The following is a 20,303-nucleotide window of genomic DNA, read 5'->3' as shown; positions in this document are numbered from 1 at the left end:
TAGATAATCGCAAAAGAAAATTCAACAATGTGCTAGTGAGAAGAGTATTAGCTACTGGATATTTATATATGACATTGAATAGTCTGTTAACCGGAAAATAACTTCTACCTGTCGATAATTACGAAGGAATATTTGCGTCATGGAACAATTTTTTTAATTGACAGTAGGAACAAAAATTTAGACATTACATAAACTGAACAAAAACTTCAATCCGAAAAACAGAGACTGAGTCATTCGATAATGAGAACGGATATTTAGTCGACTAATAATCAGGAAGATACTTCAATCATTTGGTAATGAAGAAGAAGTTTCTTAGAGTCCATCCTGTGACAGCGTATTAGCAGTTCCATAATAATCAGAACAAAACTAAACTATTCGATATTCAGAAAATATATTCGTCTAGATTTTACTAAGAAAACCTTTGAAATTGTCGAGAGTGGATGAAGAATTTCTACCAGTTGAAAATTAGGAGAAATTGTCAGCCAACCTGCAAACAGAAAAACATTTGAACCACTCCACAAAGAAAACATAATTTTTATTATCTATAATTGGAACGTAAATTCGGCAATTAGGCTTATACCTAATCAGAATTAAAAATCTGTGAGTTAATAACCTGAGATTCATGAAATAAGGATTAAGCAAAGCTACGTTGCTGCTGTTCGATTAAGTGCAGAACTTCAATCAAATAATATTACAAACATCGTTTCAAATACACGATTAAAAAAAAATCAGTATGGTGATAATCAAAATACAATGTATGGAAATCACTAAACAAAGCGAAGTTTGAAGCAATCGATCATAGATCCTGAATAACTGACTTTTGATGATGATGGAAGGAATTTAGACAAAGATATTTTTAAAGCCTGAAGAAAATTTGGGCCCGCCTATACTTAGAAAGGAATATTGGTTAATTGACAATCAGAATAAATTCAGCATGTGGATACTGACAATAATGTTCAACTCTCCAACAATCAGACAGAAATTCACCCACTTGATAATGTAATGAGGAATTCAGTCAATTCATAATAATGATGAAAGTTCAGGTTGCTTATATTCAGGATATATTTTCAGAATGTGTGAAATAAGGACACCTAAATTCCACTGAGTCTAGTACAATCGGAATAACATTTCATTCGGTTTGTCATTAGACATTAATATCAGATATTTGATGAGAACGTAAATTCAGTACTTTAATGAGAATACAATTCAAACATTTCATAATAAGCTTGCAATTTCAAACAGTAATTTCAAACTATAAATTAACCAGAGATGAATTGTAGCATTATAAGTCCACATGTGGATTTTTGTTCCCAATGCTGAACGTTAGATATACGTCAGTTGCAGGCAAGTCATCGAACACAATGGTACCCTCCCTCTGTCCGCCAAGGTACGTGACGCCTTAAGACATTAATTTAGTCCATGGTCAGAATTTCAATTCATCCAATTTTCCACCACAAAAATTTGGCATGCTTCTCATCAGAATATAAGTTTAGTTCTTTATAATTAAAATTCAGTTCGGTTAATAATCTGTATACAATATCAACCAACCAGTAATAAGATTAAAATTTAATCAGTCAGTCACTGGAAATGAATTGATTGATCAGGATTGGAATTCAGAAAGAGCAGTTTTTAATTTTTGTTGATCATCAAAATGGAACTTGAAACTGTTTTTGAAAATAATGCGAATGTGATCAATCAATATATGGAACGAAATTTTAGAGAATAGAAAATCAAAACGTAATTTGAGTCATCTCAGCGGATTTTTAACTAGTCCAAAATTGGAATGGAACTTTAACTGGTCGATAAATAATCAGAAAAGAATTTTGGCTTATCAAAAATCAAAATGTAATTTCAGCCAGAGGATTAACAGATCGGAAAATGTACTTGCTGAATATAAAAACTTCATTTTAGCTAGTCGAAAGTCAGATAAAAAAAATTAGATGGCCCAAAATGAAAACATAGGCCTAATTAGTAAATTCTCGTAAATTAGAACGAAATTTCAGTTGGTGGATAACCAGAATGGAATTCCAGCTGGTTGATATTGAGGACGAATTTTCAGCCAGTTGACAGTAGGAACGAAGATTAATGTAGTCTATAAGTATATCTGTGTTTTATCCAGTCGACAAAAATAAAGAAACGTTAGCCAATCGACTATCAGAACGAGATATTTAGATTGTCAATAAGAATTTCTTCGTTAAGAATGATAATTGAGACAATGGATATATGTTCAACCTTCAGGTTAACAGGACCAAAGTAGAACCACTTCTGCATCAAACAGGAATTCAGGAAGTAACTCATCACAACATTATTTCACTCAGTCAATAATGAAAACTGAATTTTAAACTATCGTTAATTAAAACAAAATTTTGATCATTAAATATATGGATCGAAATTTCAGTCAATCGAGTATTATAACAAAAGTCAGTGATCTCAACGGAATTTTAACTGGTCCAAATTTCGAATCAAACTTTTAACTGATTGATATTTTCTGCTGGTTAAAATTGAGGACTATAATAGGAAAGGAAATTCATCTCGTCGACAATAATTATATCTGCATTTTATTCAGTGGACATCCATTACAAATCATTAGCTGATCAACTATCAGAGCGGAATCTTTGTAATTCAGTATTTAGAATTTGAATAATAAATTCATTTTTAATACCGATACTTCAGGCAGTGGATGAATCTTAAAGCAGTCGGTTAAAGTACAGCCGCTTGTTCATCGAACAGAAATTCAGAAAGTCACACATCAGAACAGCATTTCACTCAGTCGATCACCAAAATTGAATTTTAAACTGTCGTTAATGGGATTAACATTTTAATCAGTAAATAAATGGAACGAAATATCAGCCAATTGACTGTGATAATACAAGTCAATGACCTGACGAAATTTCATCTGGTCCAAATTTACAATTAAACTCTAAGTGCTCAATAATCAGAACGGAATTGTAGCTGGCCGACAGTCAAGACGCAGTTTGAACCAGAGGAATAACATATCAAAATATGTAGCTTGTCGAAAATCAGATCGGAATGTTAGATAACCGAAAACCAAAACAAATTCCAACTGGACGAAATCAGAATGAAATTTTAGGTTGTGGTTAATACGAACGGAATTTTAACTGGTTGACGCTGAGGACGAATTTTCGGCTTGTTGAAATTTAGGGCGAATTTTCAGCTTTTTGCTACTGAGGACGAATTTTCAGCCAGGTGACAGAAGGAACGGACGAAAATTAATCTAATCGGCAATAAAACTATATCTGCATTTTATCCAGTCGACAATTATAACGAAACATTCACTAATCGAAATCGGAGGGGAATTTTTGCTGGTCCAAATTCAGATCGGACTGTTAGATAACCGAAAACCAAAAGAAATTCCAACCGGTCGAAATCAGAATAAAATTTTAGGTTGTGGTTAATACGAACGGAATTGTAACTGGTTGACGCTGAGGACGAATTTTCGGCTTCTTGATATTGAGGACGAATTTTCAGCTTTTTGCTACTGAAGACGAATTTTCAGCTAGGTGACAGTAACCGAAAATCAAAACAAATTCCAACCGGTCGAAATCACACTGAAATTTTAGGTTGAGGTTAATACGAACGGAATTGTAACTGGTTGACGCTGAGGATGAATTTTGGCTTGTTAATATTTAGAACGAATTTTCAGCGTTTTGCTACTGAGGACGAATTTTCAGCCAGATGACAGAAGGAACAAACGAAAGTTAATGTAATCGACAATAAAACTATATCTGCATTTTATCCAGCCGACAATCATAACCAAACATTCACTAATCGAAATCAGAGGGGAATTTTTGCTGGTCCAAAATCAGATCGGAATGTTAGATAACCGAAAACTAAAACAAATTCCAACCGGTTGAAATCAGAATAAACTTTTAGGTTGTGGTTAATACGAACGGAATTGTAACTGGTTGACGCTGAGGACGAATTATCGGCTTGTTGATATTGAGGACGAATTTTCAGCTTTTTGCTACTGAGGACGAATTTTCAGCTAGGTGACAGTAACCGAAAACCAAAACAAATTCCAACCGGTCGAAATCGGAATGAAATTTTAGGTTGTGGTTAATAGGCCTACGAATGGAACTGTAACTGGTTGAAGCTGATGACGAATTTTCGGCTTGTTGATATTGAGGACGAATTTTCAGCTAGGTGACAGAAGGAACGAACGAAAATTAATCTAATCGACAATAAAACTATATCTGCATTTTATCCAGTCGACAATCATAACGAGCCAACGGCGTGGCTCAGTCGCTTAAGGCGCTTGCCTGCCGGTCTGAAGTTACGTTCGGTTCGATCCCCGCTTGGGTTGATTACCTGGTTGGGTTTTTCCGAGGTTTTCCCCAACCGCAATGTAAATGCAAAGTAATCTATGGCGATCCTCGGTCTCATCTCGCCAAATATCATCTCGCTATCACCAATCTCATCGACGCTAAATAACCTAGTAGTTGATTCAGCGTCGTTAAATAACCAACTAAAATTTAAAAAAAAAAACAATCATAACGAAACATTCACTATTCAAAATCAGAGGGGAATTTTTGCCGGTCCAAAATCAGATCGGAATGTTAGATAACCGAAAACCAAAACAAATTCCAACCGGTCGAAATCAGAATGAAATTTTAGGTTGTGGTTAATACGAACGGAATTGTAACTGGTTGATGCTGAGGACGAATTTTCGGCTTGTTGATATTGAGAACGAATTTTCAGTTTTTTGCTACTGGGGACGAATTTTCAGCCAGGTGACAGAAGGGACGGACGAAAATTAATCTAATCGACAATAAAACTACAGTATATCTGCTTTTTATCCAGTCGACAATCATAACGAGCCAACGGCGTGGCTCAGTCGGTTAAGGCGCTTGCCTGCCGGTCTCAAGTTACGTTCGGGAGCGGGTTCGATCCCCGTTTGGGCCGATTACCTGGTTGGATTTTTTCCGAGGTTTCCCCCAACCGTAATGTAAATGCAAGGTAATCTATGGCGAATCCTCGGTCTCATCTCGCCAAATATCATCTCGCTATCACCAATCCCATCGACGCTAAATAACCTAGTAGTTGATACAGCGTCGTTAAATACCCAATTGAAATTAAAAAAAAAGAACAATCATAGCGAAACATTTACTAATCAAAGTCAGAGGGGAATTTTTGCTGGTCCAAAATCAGATCGGAATGTTAGATAACCCAAAACCAAAACAAATTCCAACCGGTCGAAATCAGAATAAAATTTTAGGTAGTGGTTAATACGAACGGAATTGTAACTGGTTGATGCTGAGGACGAATTTTCGGCTTGTTGATATTGAGAACGAATTTTCAGTGTTTTGCTACTGGGGACGAATTTTCAGCAGGGTGACAGAAGGGACGGACGAAAATTAATCTAACTCTAAGTGCTCAATAATCAGAATGAAATAGTAGCTGGCCGACAGTTAAGACACAGTTAGAATATCACATCAAAATATGTAGCTTGTCGAAAATCAGAGATGAATTTTAGCTGGTCGAAAATCATATCGGAATGTTAGATAATCGAAAACAAAAGAAATTCAATCTGGTCCAAATCAGAATGGAATTTTAAGTTGTCGTTAATAGGAACGGAATTGTAACTGATTAACGCTGAGGACGAATTTTCGGCTTGTTGACATTGAGGACGAATTTTTAGTTTTTTGCTACTGGGGACGAATTTTCAGCCAGGTGACAGAAGGGACGGACGAAAATTAATCTAATCGACAATAAAACTATATCCGCATTTTATCCAGTCGACAATCATAACGTGCCAACGGCGTCGCTCAGTCGGTTAAGGCGCTTTCCTACCGGTCTGAAGTTACGTTCGGGAGCGGGTTCGATCCCCGCTTGGGCTGATTACCTGGTTGGGTTTTTCCGAGGTTTTCCCCAACCGTAATGTAAATGCAAGGTAATCTATGGCGAATCCTTGGTCTCATCTCTCCAAATATAATCTCGCTATCACCAATCTCATCGACGCTAAATAACCTAGTAGTTGATACAGCGTCGTTAAATAACCAACTGAAATTAAAAAAAAAAACAATCATAACGAAACATTCACTAATCAAAATGAGAGGGGAATTTTTGCTGGTCCAAAATCAGATCGGAATGTTAGATAACCGAAAACCAAAACAAATTCCAACCGGTCGAAATCAGAATGAAATTTTAGGTTGTGGTTAATACGAACGGAATTGTAACTGGTTGATGCTGAGGACGAATTTTCGGCTTGTTAATATTGAGAACGAATTTTCAGTTTTTTTGCTATTGGGGACGAATTTTCTGCCAGGTGAGAGAAGGGACGGACCAAAATTAATCTAATCGACAATAAAACTACAGTATATCTGCATTTTATCCAGTCGACAATCATAACGAGCCAACGGCGTGGCTCAGTCGGTTAAGGCGCTTGCCTGCCGGTCTGAAGTTACGTTCGGGAGCGGGTTCGATCCCCGCTTGGGCTGATTACCTGGTTGGGTTTTTTCCGAGGTTTTCCCCAACCGTAATGTAATTTTTTTATATTTTTATTGGGTTATTTTACGACGCTGTATCAACATCTAGGTTATTTAGCGTCTGAATGAAATGAAGGTGATAATGCCGGTGAAATGAGTCCGGGGTCCAGCACCGAAAGTTACCCAGCATTTGCTCGTATTGGGTTTAGGGAAAACCCCGGAAAAAAACTCAACCAGGTAACTTGCCCCAACCGGGATTTGAACCCGGGCCACCTGGTTTCACGGCCGGACGCGCTGACCGTTACTCCACAGATGTGGACGTAATGTAAATGCAAGGTAATCTATGACGAATCCTCGGACTCATCTCGGCAATTATCATCTCGCTATCACCAATCTCATCGACGCTAAATAACCTAGTAGTTGATACAGCGTCGTTAAATAACCAACTAAAATAAAAAAACAATCATAACGAAACATACTAATCGAAATCAGAGGGGAATTTTAACAAGTCGACACTTTTAACACGAATTAGATATTTATTAAGACTGATACTTGAGGAAGTGGATAATGAGATGAGGAATGCATGTAGTGCATTAATGAAATCGCAAATAGAGGCAGTAAATAATCCACAGGCCCAGCGAGTCAATAATGCAGTGGAGGCAGGGAGTCAGTGTGGCCGTGAGTGCGGACTAATTGCCCTAACAAGTGTGACCGCACTTTTGTTGGCGCAGCGAGGCCGGGCGCGCTGCGGAACTGCACGTTGCGGGCGGCGACGAACCAAAGCACCGACGCCCTGGAGGTGGAGTGCGTGGCGGGGTACGACGGCGGTCTGCCGCAACGCTTCGTACTCGAGGCGTACGAATCTCGCACGATGCGGTTACGCCTCAACATGAGCTCCGACACGCCTCTCTTCCGACTCGACCTCAACGACCTGCTCCCGGCCCACACCCCCACCCTGCACATCGTGCTCTACGCCTCCAACCCCAAGGGGCGCAGCGAGGTCGCCATGCTCGAGGACATCGCGCTCAAGGACGCCGAGAAGAGAACTGGTAACGTTGCTCATCTTACTCTACTTTCAAGTACTAAGTTAGAGGCTTGGCTTCAAGGACATCTTGTCTTGACGCTTTTGGAGAGCTTGTCTTGAAACTTTTGGAGAGCTTATCTTGAAACTTTTGCAGAATTTAACTTGAAACTTTTGGACAGCTTGTCTTGAAACTTTTGGAGAGCTTATTTTATTTTGGAAAACATATTTTGATATTTTTTTGGGAATTTGTGTTGATTTTTTGGAGAGCTTATCTTAAAATTTTTGGAGAGATTACCATGTTATTTTGGAGAACATGTCTTCATATTTAGGAGAATCTTGGATTTTTGTAGATCTGATCTTGACGTTTCTGGAGAGCTTGCCTTGAGATTTTTAGAGAGCATATCCTAACGCGTTTAAGAGCTTATGTTTACATTTTTTACACTTCTTGACAAAATGAAAACCTTATCTTGATATTTGTGGGACATGTGGACTTAACACTTTTGGATATCTTATCTTGAAACTTTAGGAGAGCTTATTTTATTTTGGAAAACATACCTTGATTTTTTTTGGGAACTTATGTTGATTTTTTCGAGAGCTTATTAAAAATTTTTGGAGTGATTATCATGTTATTTTGGAGAACATGTCTTGATATTTAGGGGAATCTTTGATTTTCGTAGATGTGATCTTGACGTTTCTGGAGAGCTTGCCTTAAGATTTTTAGAGAGCATATCCTAACGCGTTTAATAGCTTATGTTTACATTTTTTACACATCTTGACAAAATGAAAACCTTATCTTGATATTTGTGGGACATGTGGACTTAACACTTTTGGATATCTTATCTTGAAACTTTAGGAGAGCTTATTTTATTTTGGAAAACATACCTTGATTTTTTTTGGGAACTTATGTTGATTTTTTGGAGAGCTTATCTTAAAATTTTTGGAGAGATTATCATGTTATTTTGGAGAACATGTCTTGATATTTAGGGGAATCTTTGATTTTCGTAGATGTGATCTTGACGTTTCTGGAGAGCTTGCCTTAAGATTTTTAGAGAGCATATCCTAACGCGTTTAATAGCTTATGTTTACATTTTTTACACATCTTGACAAAATGGAGACCTTATCTTGATATTTGTGGGACATGTGTCTTGCAGTTTTGGAGAGCTTATCTTGAAACTTTTGGAGAGCATATCTTGAAACTTTTGCAGAACTTAACTTGAAACTTTTGGAGAGCTTATCTTGAAACTTTTGGAGAGCTTATTTTATTTTGGAAAACGTATCTTGATATTTTTTCGGGAACTTGTGTTGATTTTTTGGAGAGCTTATCTTAAAATTTTTGGAGAGATTATCATGTTATTTTGGAGAACATGTCTTGATATTTAGGGGAATCTTTGATTTTCGTAGATGTGATCTTGACGTTTCTGGAGAGCTTGCCTTAAGATTTTTAGAGAGCATATCCTAACGCGTTTAATAGCTTATGTTTACATTTTTTACACATCTTGACAAAATGAAAACCTTATCTTGATATTTGTGGGACATGTGGACTTAACACTTTTGGATATCTTATCTTGAAACTTTAGGAGAGCTTATTTTATTTTGGAAAACATACCTTGATTTTTTTTGGGAACTTATGTTGATTTTTTCGAGAGCTTATTTAAAATTTTTGGAGAGATTATCATGTTATTTTGGAGAACATGTCTTGATATTTAGGGGAATCTTTGATTTTCGTAGATGTGATCTTGACGTTTCTGGAGAGCTTGCCTTAAGATTTTTAGAGACCATATTCTAACGCGTTTAATAGCTTATGTTTACATTTTTTACACATCTTGACAAAATGGAGACCTTATCTTGATATTTGTGGGACATGTGTCTTGCAGTTTTGGAGAGCTTATCTTGAAACTTTTGGAGAGCTTATTTTATTTTGGAAAACGTATCTTGATATTTTTTCGGGAACTTGTGTTGATTTTTTGGAGAGCTTATCTTAAAATTTTTGGAGAGATTATCATGTTATTTTGGAGAACATGTCTTGATATTTTGGGGAATCTTGGATTTTTGTAGATCTGATCTTGACGTTTCTGGAGAGCTTGCCTTGAGATTTCAGAGAGCATATCCTAACGCGTTGAAGAGCTTATGTTTACATTTTTTACACTTCTTGACAAAATGGAGACCTTAATTTGTGGGACATGTGTCTTGCAGTTTTGGAGAGCTTATCTTGACATTACAGAAGAGTTTATCTAGTCATTTTTGGAGAGCTTATTTTGGCATTTTGGGGAGCATATGCTCACATTTTTGGGAACTTGTCTTAGCAATTTTGTAATCTGTTTTCAATTTATAATACCGCTTCCCTCTGCTCCTTGATATATTTTTCCAGTTAGTGGTACTGTTGATACTCGATTTTACATGAAGCGTCCAGAAACAGCGCAATGAAACTGTTAATTACTTCACCTATAGCACACGATAGATGAATATTTTAAACCAGAATACTGATTATTATTAATGAATAGAAGGCGTAAATATACAGTAACAGAAAAATGAGGATATCCAGCGAAATATATTTCGTAAGATTTATATATGCGCAATAAATTTCAGTTTGACTGCCTGAAATTTTGACCCTGATTTGACAGAGTGGAAAGCTGATCAACTATGGTAACTATTTGGAAAATGGTTTGCTATTCCTCCTAAGATATGCTAGTTACTATTATATATGAGACAAAGGAAGTGGTCTGTTGGAAAGTACAATCCTATAAGTTTTCTGAACACACAATTTTGAGTTCAGCCGTTGTATCATCACCATTATTATTAGCACCATCGCTTTTATATCCTTCTTATATATCTTTATTTGCATTTTCAATTTAACTTCATTATTTATTTTAACTTCATCATCATCATCATTACCACCACCACTACCACCTTGAATACCTTAATTTTAATTTTCAGTTACATCTTCTACATAATTTCCAATTCAATATTCATTTGATTCATTTTAGTTTCTTTTTTAGTTTTAAAAATGATTATAGTTATTGTTTGTATTATCGTTATTATTGTTATTATGCTTTAATTTGGTTTGGAACACATGGGCCTGTTCTGAGGACGTTATTAAATGTTTTCACTTGATGGACACTTTGACTTGTCAGTATATTTTAACATTTCTGTAAAGTTATATTGTTATGTCAGAGTATATATCTTATCATCATCCATTCCTTCATACCTGATAATAACAATTATCGAACGAGTGCGGATAGTTTTCCGGTAATTTAATTGATCTTAACGAATTTTTGTTGTCATGATAATTATTTCGAGACCTGAAGTCGAGTTTAAAAGAGAAATTAAATTACCTGAGGATAACTATTATAACGAATTGTATTAGGCAAGATAATTCGAAAGCGAACAACTGTAATTCGGAACAAATAAACATTTGAGGTTATAATAAGATCCAGAAAAACATTCTAATTGAAGCAGAGATAAGCATAAAAGGCTGATTGGAATAAAAACAACTGAACATTTGAGGTTATAACAACACTTTATTTTGAACTGTTTTATCATTGCTTATATATAATTTTCAACACGTTTAATTTTATTGTAAACTTATAGTAATTAAATGTGCAATTATTATTGCATGTTAAGACTGCGAGTCTTACGTCATTTCTTGATTGTTGATAAATCGAAACAGAAACGATACAAAAAGAACAAATGAACGTAGGAGGAAAATCTATCACATATTAATTTTGAGCAGCATACTTTTAACTATTAGTGTAATCCGATTCTCAATGTTCAATTTAGCGTCAAAGAGCTCTTTCATTGGCTGAGAAACGTTTGCGTGGGATTATCTCAGTAAACTTCACCTCGTTCCATGAATTGGATTTGCATTTTTATTACTCTATGTCAGGGCTGAGCACCGGGAGCGAATCCAAACTCTAAACGGGACGCTTAATATTCATCCGTCACGGCATCAACGCTGCGCGGTGTTGAGGGGTTGAAGAGAAATCATGGCTCCCCGTGAGAGAGTAGAATACGCTCTTGGTGCCTAGCTCTACTCAATGTGGAATTTACAAATTCTTATAAATTTACAAATGTCGCTGTATCTATCATACAGGAAGCTATCACATCTAGATTTTCTGGGCATAAAGTTCTGCTTTTTTCACATCATCATAATCATCATCATCATCATCATCATCATCATTATCAACATCATCAACTAGTCTGCAGCAGTTTCACTCATTGCGCCGAAATTATTATAGGCTCAGATCTTTTATGGTATCTAGTAAACCAATGAATACATTTTATTCTAACGTACGTAACGCAGTCATTGATCATAAAGAAATTCGTGTAAGTTAGCGGGATACCTGTTTTGAAATATTAATCACGAGAATGATATTTTCTGGAGAAACGATTAATTTGTATTATTAAATATTGATAGTGTTTTCCCATAATTAAGCAAATTGAACGACATTTATAAATTGGACGAATTGTCCCTCTGGACGAGTCGACTTATGGACGAGATTTATATATTGGACAAATTGTCCCTCTGGACGAGTTGACTTTATATATTGTTGTTTATTGTTAGTAAAATAACATGTAAAAAATACAATCTTAGTTAAAAACTCGTGCTCAGGGAGATATCTAAACACAAAGATAAACACAAACAAAGATAATTATTTGACACAAACTGGGTCAAGAAAAAAAATTACAGGAATAAATTAACTTTAAAAATACAATTTCAATTTTAACAATTTAAATCATACAAATACATATACATATTAAATCAATATATATTCTTTAAAAAGTAAATTCCTAACGCTATTTTTGAAATTTCTGATACTAAAATTTTCCAAATTTGGGTATTTATCAATTATTTTATTGTATAACCTTGGACCAAAGTAGGTACCATGGCTCAGAGCTGTGCTTGTGAAACACTTTGGTTCCTCTAGTCGTATAAAATCAGATCTTTTAGTTCCATATTTATGATGATACAATTTGAATTTATTACGATTTTTATGTATGAAGATTAATAAGGCAATATAATAAATTTGTTTAATTTTCAAAACATTAAAATCAGTGAACAAAAGCTCGGATGAGTAATCAATTGGTTTTTTTTCTGAATAAGTATTAGTGGAGTGAGATTAGAAATACTTGCATGTCCCCACCCTAAAATTCCATACTGGAGAATGAATTGAAATAAAGCTAAATAAATGAGACGTAAAATATTAATTGGTAAATATGACCGAAGTATAACAAAGTTATAAATTGTTTTACGTAATCTATTGCATAAATATGTAATAATGTTTATTCCATCGTAAGTGTTGGTCGATTGTAATGCCTAAATACTTAACTTCTGAGGACGATATTTCGGTTGGACGAAACATTTTGGACGTACTGCCCTGAAAACACATAACACATTAATTTCCAATATATTATATATTAATTCTTCTATAATTATTTAAAATAACTTTCTGTTACGCGTTCTGCTCTTTATTTATTTTTTTTCAGATGTAGCTTAATAATACTCTCCAGTAGATTAAGCAAATGTTTTTATTATTGAAAATGTAGTTAAATTCGAATGATCTCGTATTTGTCTAACAACACCAGTACTGATATCTCCACAGCCATAACAGTACGCAAATTCAATATTGGCTTCCCTAATACGGTTGATGACTCAAATACCTGCAAGGGCAGCATTAACAATAGCATAATATAGGCGTAATGCTGTGTTATTGTTGTTAATGTTATTAAAACAAGACATGTGCTTTGGCTGTACACGTTTTCCCATAAATGGTGGTATACCATTACATAATTGCCTCACGGCATCTCTAAAATGTTCGTAATTAGAATGGAGGATGTTATTCATAATGGCGTGTGTAATTTCAGCTTAGTGTAATTCAACATCTATTATGTTAACATCTCTAACTATTTAAAATAGCAATTAAATGCCAGAACATCAGTTTTAAGTGAATAATTGATGAGTCATTCTGCTGGTAACAGCGTGAAATGGAGCATTTTATTGCAATAATAAGTTGTCACTAATAACAAGAATGCAGATTCATTAGTATTAATATGAGGGTCTTGTAAGCTTGTTGGAAATAATAGTAATATACTGCCGTAAGCATTCAAGACATATGTCATCGTTTGTCTACAGGGTGTTTTATAATTCCTATTACAAACTTCTAGGGGTTGTAGAGGGGACTAAGTAGATAAAGTTTTGATTGGGAATCAATGTCCGGAAATATATCGTTTCGATGCAAAATAAGTTTGAAGATCGAATCGATTTCACACTCCGACTTCACTAGAAACAATGAGATCTTCCTCCGACTCTACAGGAGTCTCATAAACAAGGTCCTTCATGTAGTCCCAGAGGAAAAAGTCGAGAGGAGTTAAATCTGGCGACCGCGGTGGCCAAGGAGTTGGACCACGTCGACCTATCCACCTTTCCCCGAATGTTTGGTGGAGATGTTCGCGGACGGCAAGTGAAAATTCCGCGGGTGCGCCATGTGTTAGAACCACATTTGCTGACGTAGTGCTAGTGGAAAATCTTCACTGATGTGAAAGCCGACTCCGTAGAACTGATTGTAAACAGAAGACACACGATATCAGTGAATTGCAGAAGTCGCCCATTTTGTTTGCGTACCGCGAATCAAATTTATTTTGCATCGAAACGATACATTTCCGGACATGGATTCATAATCAAAACTTGATCTACATAGTCCCCTCTACAAATTCTAGAAGTTTGTAATGGGAATTATGAAACACTCTGTATAATGTAACACACAATAATTATTAAACTGCAGTGTGTGTTATTATGAGTGAAATTTCTGGTGGTGGTAGATGGGTTAAAAATATTAGCGGATATCTTCCTGACTTAAGAGTTGCAAGATAATTTGTAGATTCAACTTGGAGTGAAGTGATGGGTGGAATTTCTATATTATATAGCCTACTTTTCAACCTAGAAGTTTGATTTTTGTACACATAGGCCTACTCCTATTGATATCAGTAATTGTGTGTTTAAATTTCGTGTTTATAGATGCAGTAATTTAAGAGTTATTTAAATTAAAATTAATTTGCATATTTTCACAATTTCCATCTCCTCCAAATTTTAAGCTTCATGCCTGAACTTTTCTACAATATCTAGATCTCTTTAGAAAGTTTCAATGTTCTCATTTTTTAATTTAACATTGTAAAAATAGAAGAAAAAGTTAAACCTTTCCAAATAGAAACTTTTAAAATTGACATAGTGCGAGAACTACAAGAACATATTTCATTTTTTATTCAAAAATTATTTTCTTTAAAAAAAACGACAACAAAACTTTGTTAAGTATATTTTAAAGAAAATGCAGTAAAATCTTCAGTTTTGTAGCGTAAAATTTGTGGAATACTTTGCAATCAAAATTCAGAGAATTGGGAAAGCTGCATGGAAAAATGAGTTTTAAAGTTTAGATACGTTTTAAACTTAATGAGCTGAGCCTCTTAAAATGGCGTAATTAATTACACAACCGCCGTATGGTTAAAAAAAACTTCGTCAAAGTGTAAAAATAGGCATCATAGCTTAATTAAAAAAAAGACATGTGAATTTTGGCCCAAAAATTAACATATTTTCACACATCCCCTCATATTCTTAAGAATTGCACTCGAGATATAATTATTATTATATTTTAATTAATATATTTGCAACCTCCTTTTCATAACTTTATTTATTAATCTCTATCAGACATAGAGGATACGATTCTTCTAAGGCTATCTGAAATCGAGTCTGGTCCTCCACGTTCTGCATTTTGCAGTAAGAGAGTAACCCATCTACGTAAAAACCAGCAACTTCTAAGCTCCACAAAGTAAGAGTACAAATTGAAGTAGTAACCTATATTTTTTAGTGAGTCACGTAAAGCTATCACCGCTAGATGACTTTATTATAGATATGCTCACAAGCAAAACAAAGAAGCAGCAGTTGCCAGATAGTGTCTCTCTGCACGAGTGTGCGAAAATTCTTTCTTCGTAATTTTTTTAATACACAACAATTCTGTAGACCTTAAGAGTCATTAAGGGGACACTGTACTGCAATTTCCAAGTTCAATATTTTTAAGGGTTCAAAATATTGAAATCAATAACTATCATATTTATGAACCTAGATTCACGAACTTTTTACCACTGGTATATCTGATCAACAATAAAAAATGTACAAAATGTCATCCTCCTATGATGAGTGGTTTGCATTTTATAATTTTTTATTAAAATATTGAATCACTTTATATAAAAAGTTCTTTGCGCGCAATTTACGTTATTCTTAACTGATATTCACTTACATGATTTCTTTATATATATATATATATATATATATGTAGGGTTTTGCTGTAATATTAGTCAGTAAATTATTAGAAATTTTTTATTATGAAAGTATAAAAAATAAAAATGTTAGTAATCATAAAAAAAATTCCTCGTAATTTACCGATTCACTGTACAGAAAGAAACCCATTAATAATGTTTCTTTCATTGTATATAAAGAATCATGTAAGTGAATATCAGTTTGAAATAAAGTAAATTATGGCGCAAGGGACATTTTGTGTAAAGCGATACAACTTTTTTATTAACATACTAATAAAATGCAAATTACTTTTCATACAGGGATGAAATTTTGTATATGTGCTCTTATTAACCAGGTACAGTACAACAGTGATATAAGTTTTGTGAATTTTCCTTAAGTCATGATGAATTTGAATCTAAGTTCTTTCAATAACGACAATTTCATTGCGAATCATCAGTTCATCATTAAATATTATTTGGAGCAACCCAGTCAGTAAGATTATGTCGCCCTATAATATAAAAATATATCGAAGAAAACGTCCATACTCCACTCTAGACTACTTCGACGCAAAGAAATACAACTGTTAAATTTACGAGTAGAATATGCTCGGTCATTTTAAGAGGGTAGTGTATAATGATAATAAACAATTGAAATAATTTCATTTTTCTCCACATTATATTATATTATAACATATTAACTAACTTACAGGCTTTTAAGGAACCCGGAGGTTCATTGCCGCCCTCACATAAGCCCGCCATTGGTCCCTATCCTGAGCAAGATTAATCCAGTCCCTACCATCATATACCACCTCTCTCAAATCCATTTTAATATTATATTCCCATCTACGTCTCGGCCTCCCCAAGGTCTTTTTCCCTCAGGCCTCCCAACTAACACTCAATATGCATTTCTGGATTCGTCCATACGTGCTACATGCCCTGCCCATCTCAAATGTCTGGATTTAATGTTCCTAATTATGTCAGGTGAAGAATGCAATGCGTACAGTTCTGTGTTGTGTAACTTTCTCCATTCTCCTTTAACTTCATCCATCTTAGCCCCAAATATTTTCCTAAGAACCTTATTCTCAAAAACCCTCAATTTCTGTTCCTCTCTCAAAGTGAGAGTCCAAGTTTCACACCCATACAGAACAACTGGTAATATAACTGTTTTATAAATTCTAACTTTCAGATTTTTTGACAGCAGACTAGATGACAAAAGCTTCTCAACCGAATAATAACAGGCATTTCACATATTTATTCTGCGTTTAATTTCCTCCCGAGTGTCATAGTTTGTGACTGTTGCTCCAAGATATTTGAATTTTTCCACCTCTTCGAAGGATAAATCTCCAACTTTTATAGTTCCATTTCGTACAATATTCTGATCACGAGACTTAATCATATACTTTGTCTTTTCGGGATTTACTTCCAATCCTATCGCTTTACTTCCTTCAAGTAGAATTTCCGCGTTTTCCCTTATCGTTTGTGGATTTTCTCCTAACATATTCACGTCATCCGCATAGACAAGAAGCTGATGTAACCCGTTCAATTCCAAACCCTATGTGTTATCCTGAACTTTCCTAATGGCATACTCTAGAGCGAAGTTAAAATGTAAAGGTGATAGTGCATCTCCCTGCTTTAGCCCGCAGTAAATTGGAAAAGCATCAGATAGAAACTGGCCTATACGGACTCTGCTGTAAGTTTCACTAAGACGCATTTTAATTAATCGAACTAGTTTCTCGGGAATACCAAATTATATATAATTATACTATGATATATAATTATATATATTATTATTATATATAATTATAACATATTATAACACTGTAAAATTTATTTGCAGAATGAAAAGTTACATTTGTTTGGATCACATTTCTGTACATTTAAAGTACAAAAGTAACGTCTTTCAGTAATTTTTCATAATACACTGTTCTCTTAAAATGAGTAGCATATTGAAAATTAAATGAATAGCTATCCCAAAATACGCTATGATATGTTTCATATAAAACAGTTTTTGTCTCAAAAATGAAGCAAAAACGAGCAAAATTGTGTTAAACATTTTGGTTTGAAATTTCTGTAAAAATAACACTACTTACGGCTCGTTCTCTATATAGCTCCAGGAGCTACCTCCTTTTTGCAACTAAACGATTGGGAGTTCAGCTCCAATTGCACTGTAACGTACTACCAAATAGGCCAACTCGGAATTCTTGCACTAAAAGGTCGGGTATATTTTTTAACGTACGGAACAAAGCAAAACATTAATTCGGCCAGAAAGTGGAGCCTTCCCCTTTTTGCAGAGAGCTCTTCAATTTTATTCAAATTTTGTAAAGATGCTTATACTGCATTACACGATGTAATAGACAACCTAATTGTATACTATCTTAAAACATTTATACTGCATGTTAAATATTCTCAACTCAACGTATTTATTTTCGATTGGAAATATTGAACATTACAAATGTTTTTATGTGATGGTAATGAAGATAGGAGATTCTTTGAACCTAAGATTATATCACGCGGTTCCCAACTCACCTCAAAAAATATTCACACTAATGCATGTGGTAGATTTTGAGAAAAGGTATATTGAAGACCAAAGTTTTGTTTTACCGAAAAAAGAACTAATTTCAAAAGCTCTTCAATATAGCTAAACAATTCATTCAATCGAAATAAAATTCATGTAGAATATTATACAAAATAGATGTATTTAGATTTTTGGAAAATTTTGTCATTATTCGTTGAGAGTTTCCAAGACAAAAAATGATAACCTGTCAGTTTTGGTCACTTTACTCTTCAACCGCCCCTTAAAATACAAAATTATTTGTATTTTTTGTTTATTGACTGAAATTTATAGACCATTCTCTCTATTTCGTTTCCTCAGGTTGCCATTAACACCTCATCATCTGCAAAAGCTCTAATTTTTATCTTCGTATATGGTCCAATAAAATATTCCTTAGTCATTTATACAATTCTTCCACTCAGATAAGAGCGCATCTAAATAAACACTAAATAGGATAGGCGGCAAATGAACATCTCTGTTTAACTCATTCTATTATTTTAAAATTCCCTGTTTTGAAATAATATAAGGTATCGGACTATGTGAGTCCACACCTGTGGAGTAACGGTCAGAGCGTCTGGCCGCGAAACCAGTTGGCCCGGGTCGATTCCCGGTCGGGACAAGTTACCTGGTTGAGGTTTTTTCCGGGGTTTTCCCTCAACCCAATTTGAGCAAATTCTGGGTAACTTTCGGTGCTGGACCTCGGCATCACCTTCATCTCATTCAGACGCTAAATAACCAAAGATGTTGATAAAGCGTCGTAATATAACGCACTAAAAAAATCGGTATATGTCCTTTTACTACGAAATCTGTACTGTGCCTATCATGAGACAACACAAAACGTGTATTTTTTTTTACCTCGGGTTTCACTTTAATACAAATTACTGTAAAGGATCATAAACTATTTATTTACTTATTTAATTATTCACTTTATTTATTTACTTATTTATTTATTTATTTATTTACTTATTTGTTTATTTATTTATTTATTTATTTATTTATTTATTTATTTATTTATTTATTTATTTATTTCACTTGAATACAAATTACTGTAAATTAATAAACTATTTATTTACTTATTTAATTATTTACTTGATTTATTTATTTATTTATTTATTTATTTATTTATTATTTATTCATTCATTCCTTCCTTCATTCATTCATTCATTCAACCTGGAAAGAGATAAGGCCATTAGGCCTGGTTAACAATGACAAATGTACAAAATTTCATCCTCCTAGTGGTTTGCATTTTATAATGTTTTATTAAAATATTGAATCGCTTTATATTAAAAGTCCTTTGTGCCGCAATTTATGTTATTCTTAAGTGATATTCACTTATATGGATCCTAATATACGGGATCAAAACTTACTATAGGACTTTTCTGTAAAATTAATCAGTAAATTATTAGAATTTCTTATTATCAAAGTATACAAAATAAAAATGTTAATATTCCTGATTATAATGGCTTGACAGTTTGCTGTAGAAGTTAAGAAGAAAGAAAGATTTTTTTACTTAAGTAAAAATTAAACCTACTCTACGCAGTAAGAAAATGCTTAATGAATTTGTTTTTGTACACTGTTAAATTCCGACAGTCTCTGATGTCACTGGGTAGGATATTCCACAAGCGCGATAACATGGTTGGATTATATTTCAGAATGAAAATTTTTGACAGAGTCTGGAAATAATAATTGATTTCCCCTTGTAAAAAAGAAGAAATGTTAAAAAGAAATTGGAACCATCATAAATTACTTGTGTTCAGATGTCTGCAGTGGTGAAGAAAGCAAGTAATTTTCCCTCGATTGACTGAATTTCCTTTCTCTAGTCCGCTATTATTTTCCCCGCAACACGCTAACATGTAGCACCTAATAAAACGCTCGGTTCTACTATCTATCGCCGCACCACCATCCATCCTTCCATCCTGCCCGCCACCCACCGCGCTGATAACAAGTGGTTATCGAGGGGGCGCTGGGAACGCTATTCACGCTGTATAGCAGCTACGAC

General features: G+C 34.4%; 1 protein-coding gene across 1 annotated transcript in view; it reads left to right on the top strand.

Annotated features, from left to right (window-relative positions):
• LOC138699525 (neural cell adhesion molecule 2-like) overlaps positions 1 to 20,303 on the top strand; it is a 1,056,814-nt gene that overhangs the window by 990,327 nt on the left and 46,184 nt on the right. The window contains exon 10 of the mRNA XM_069825483.1: positions 7,178 to 7,495. Within this exon, the coding sequence (XP_069681584.1) occupies positions 7,178 to 7,495 (318 nt within the window). The remainder of the gene's footprint in view (positions 1 to 7,177; positions 7,496 to 20,303) is intronic.

Source organism: Periplaneta americana, chromosome 5, assembly GCF_040183065.1.
Source record: "Periplaneta americana isolate PAMFEO1 chromosome 5, P.americana_PAMFEO1_priV1, whole genome shotgun sequence".
NCBI lineage: Eukaryota > Metazoa > Arthropoda > Insecta > Blattodea > Blattidae > Periplaneta > Periplaneta americana.
The sequence above is the reverse complement of the archived record's forward strand: the minus strand, read 5'-3'. Positions and strand labels throughout refer to the sequence as shown.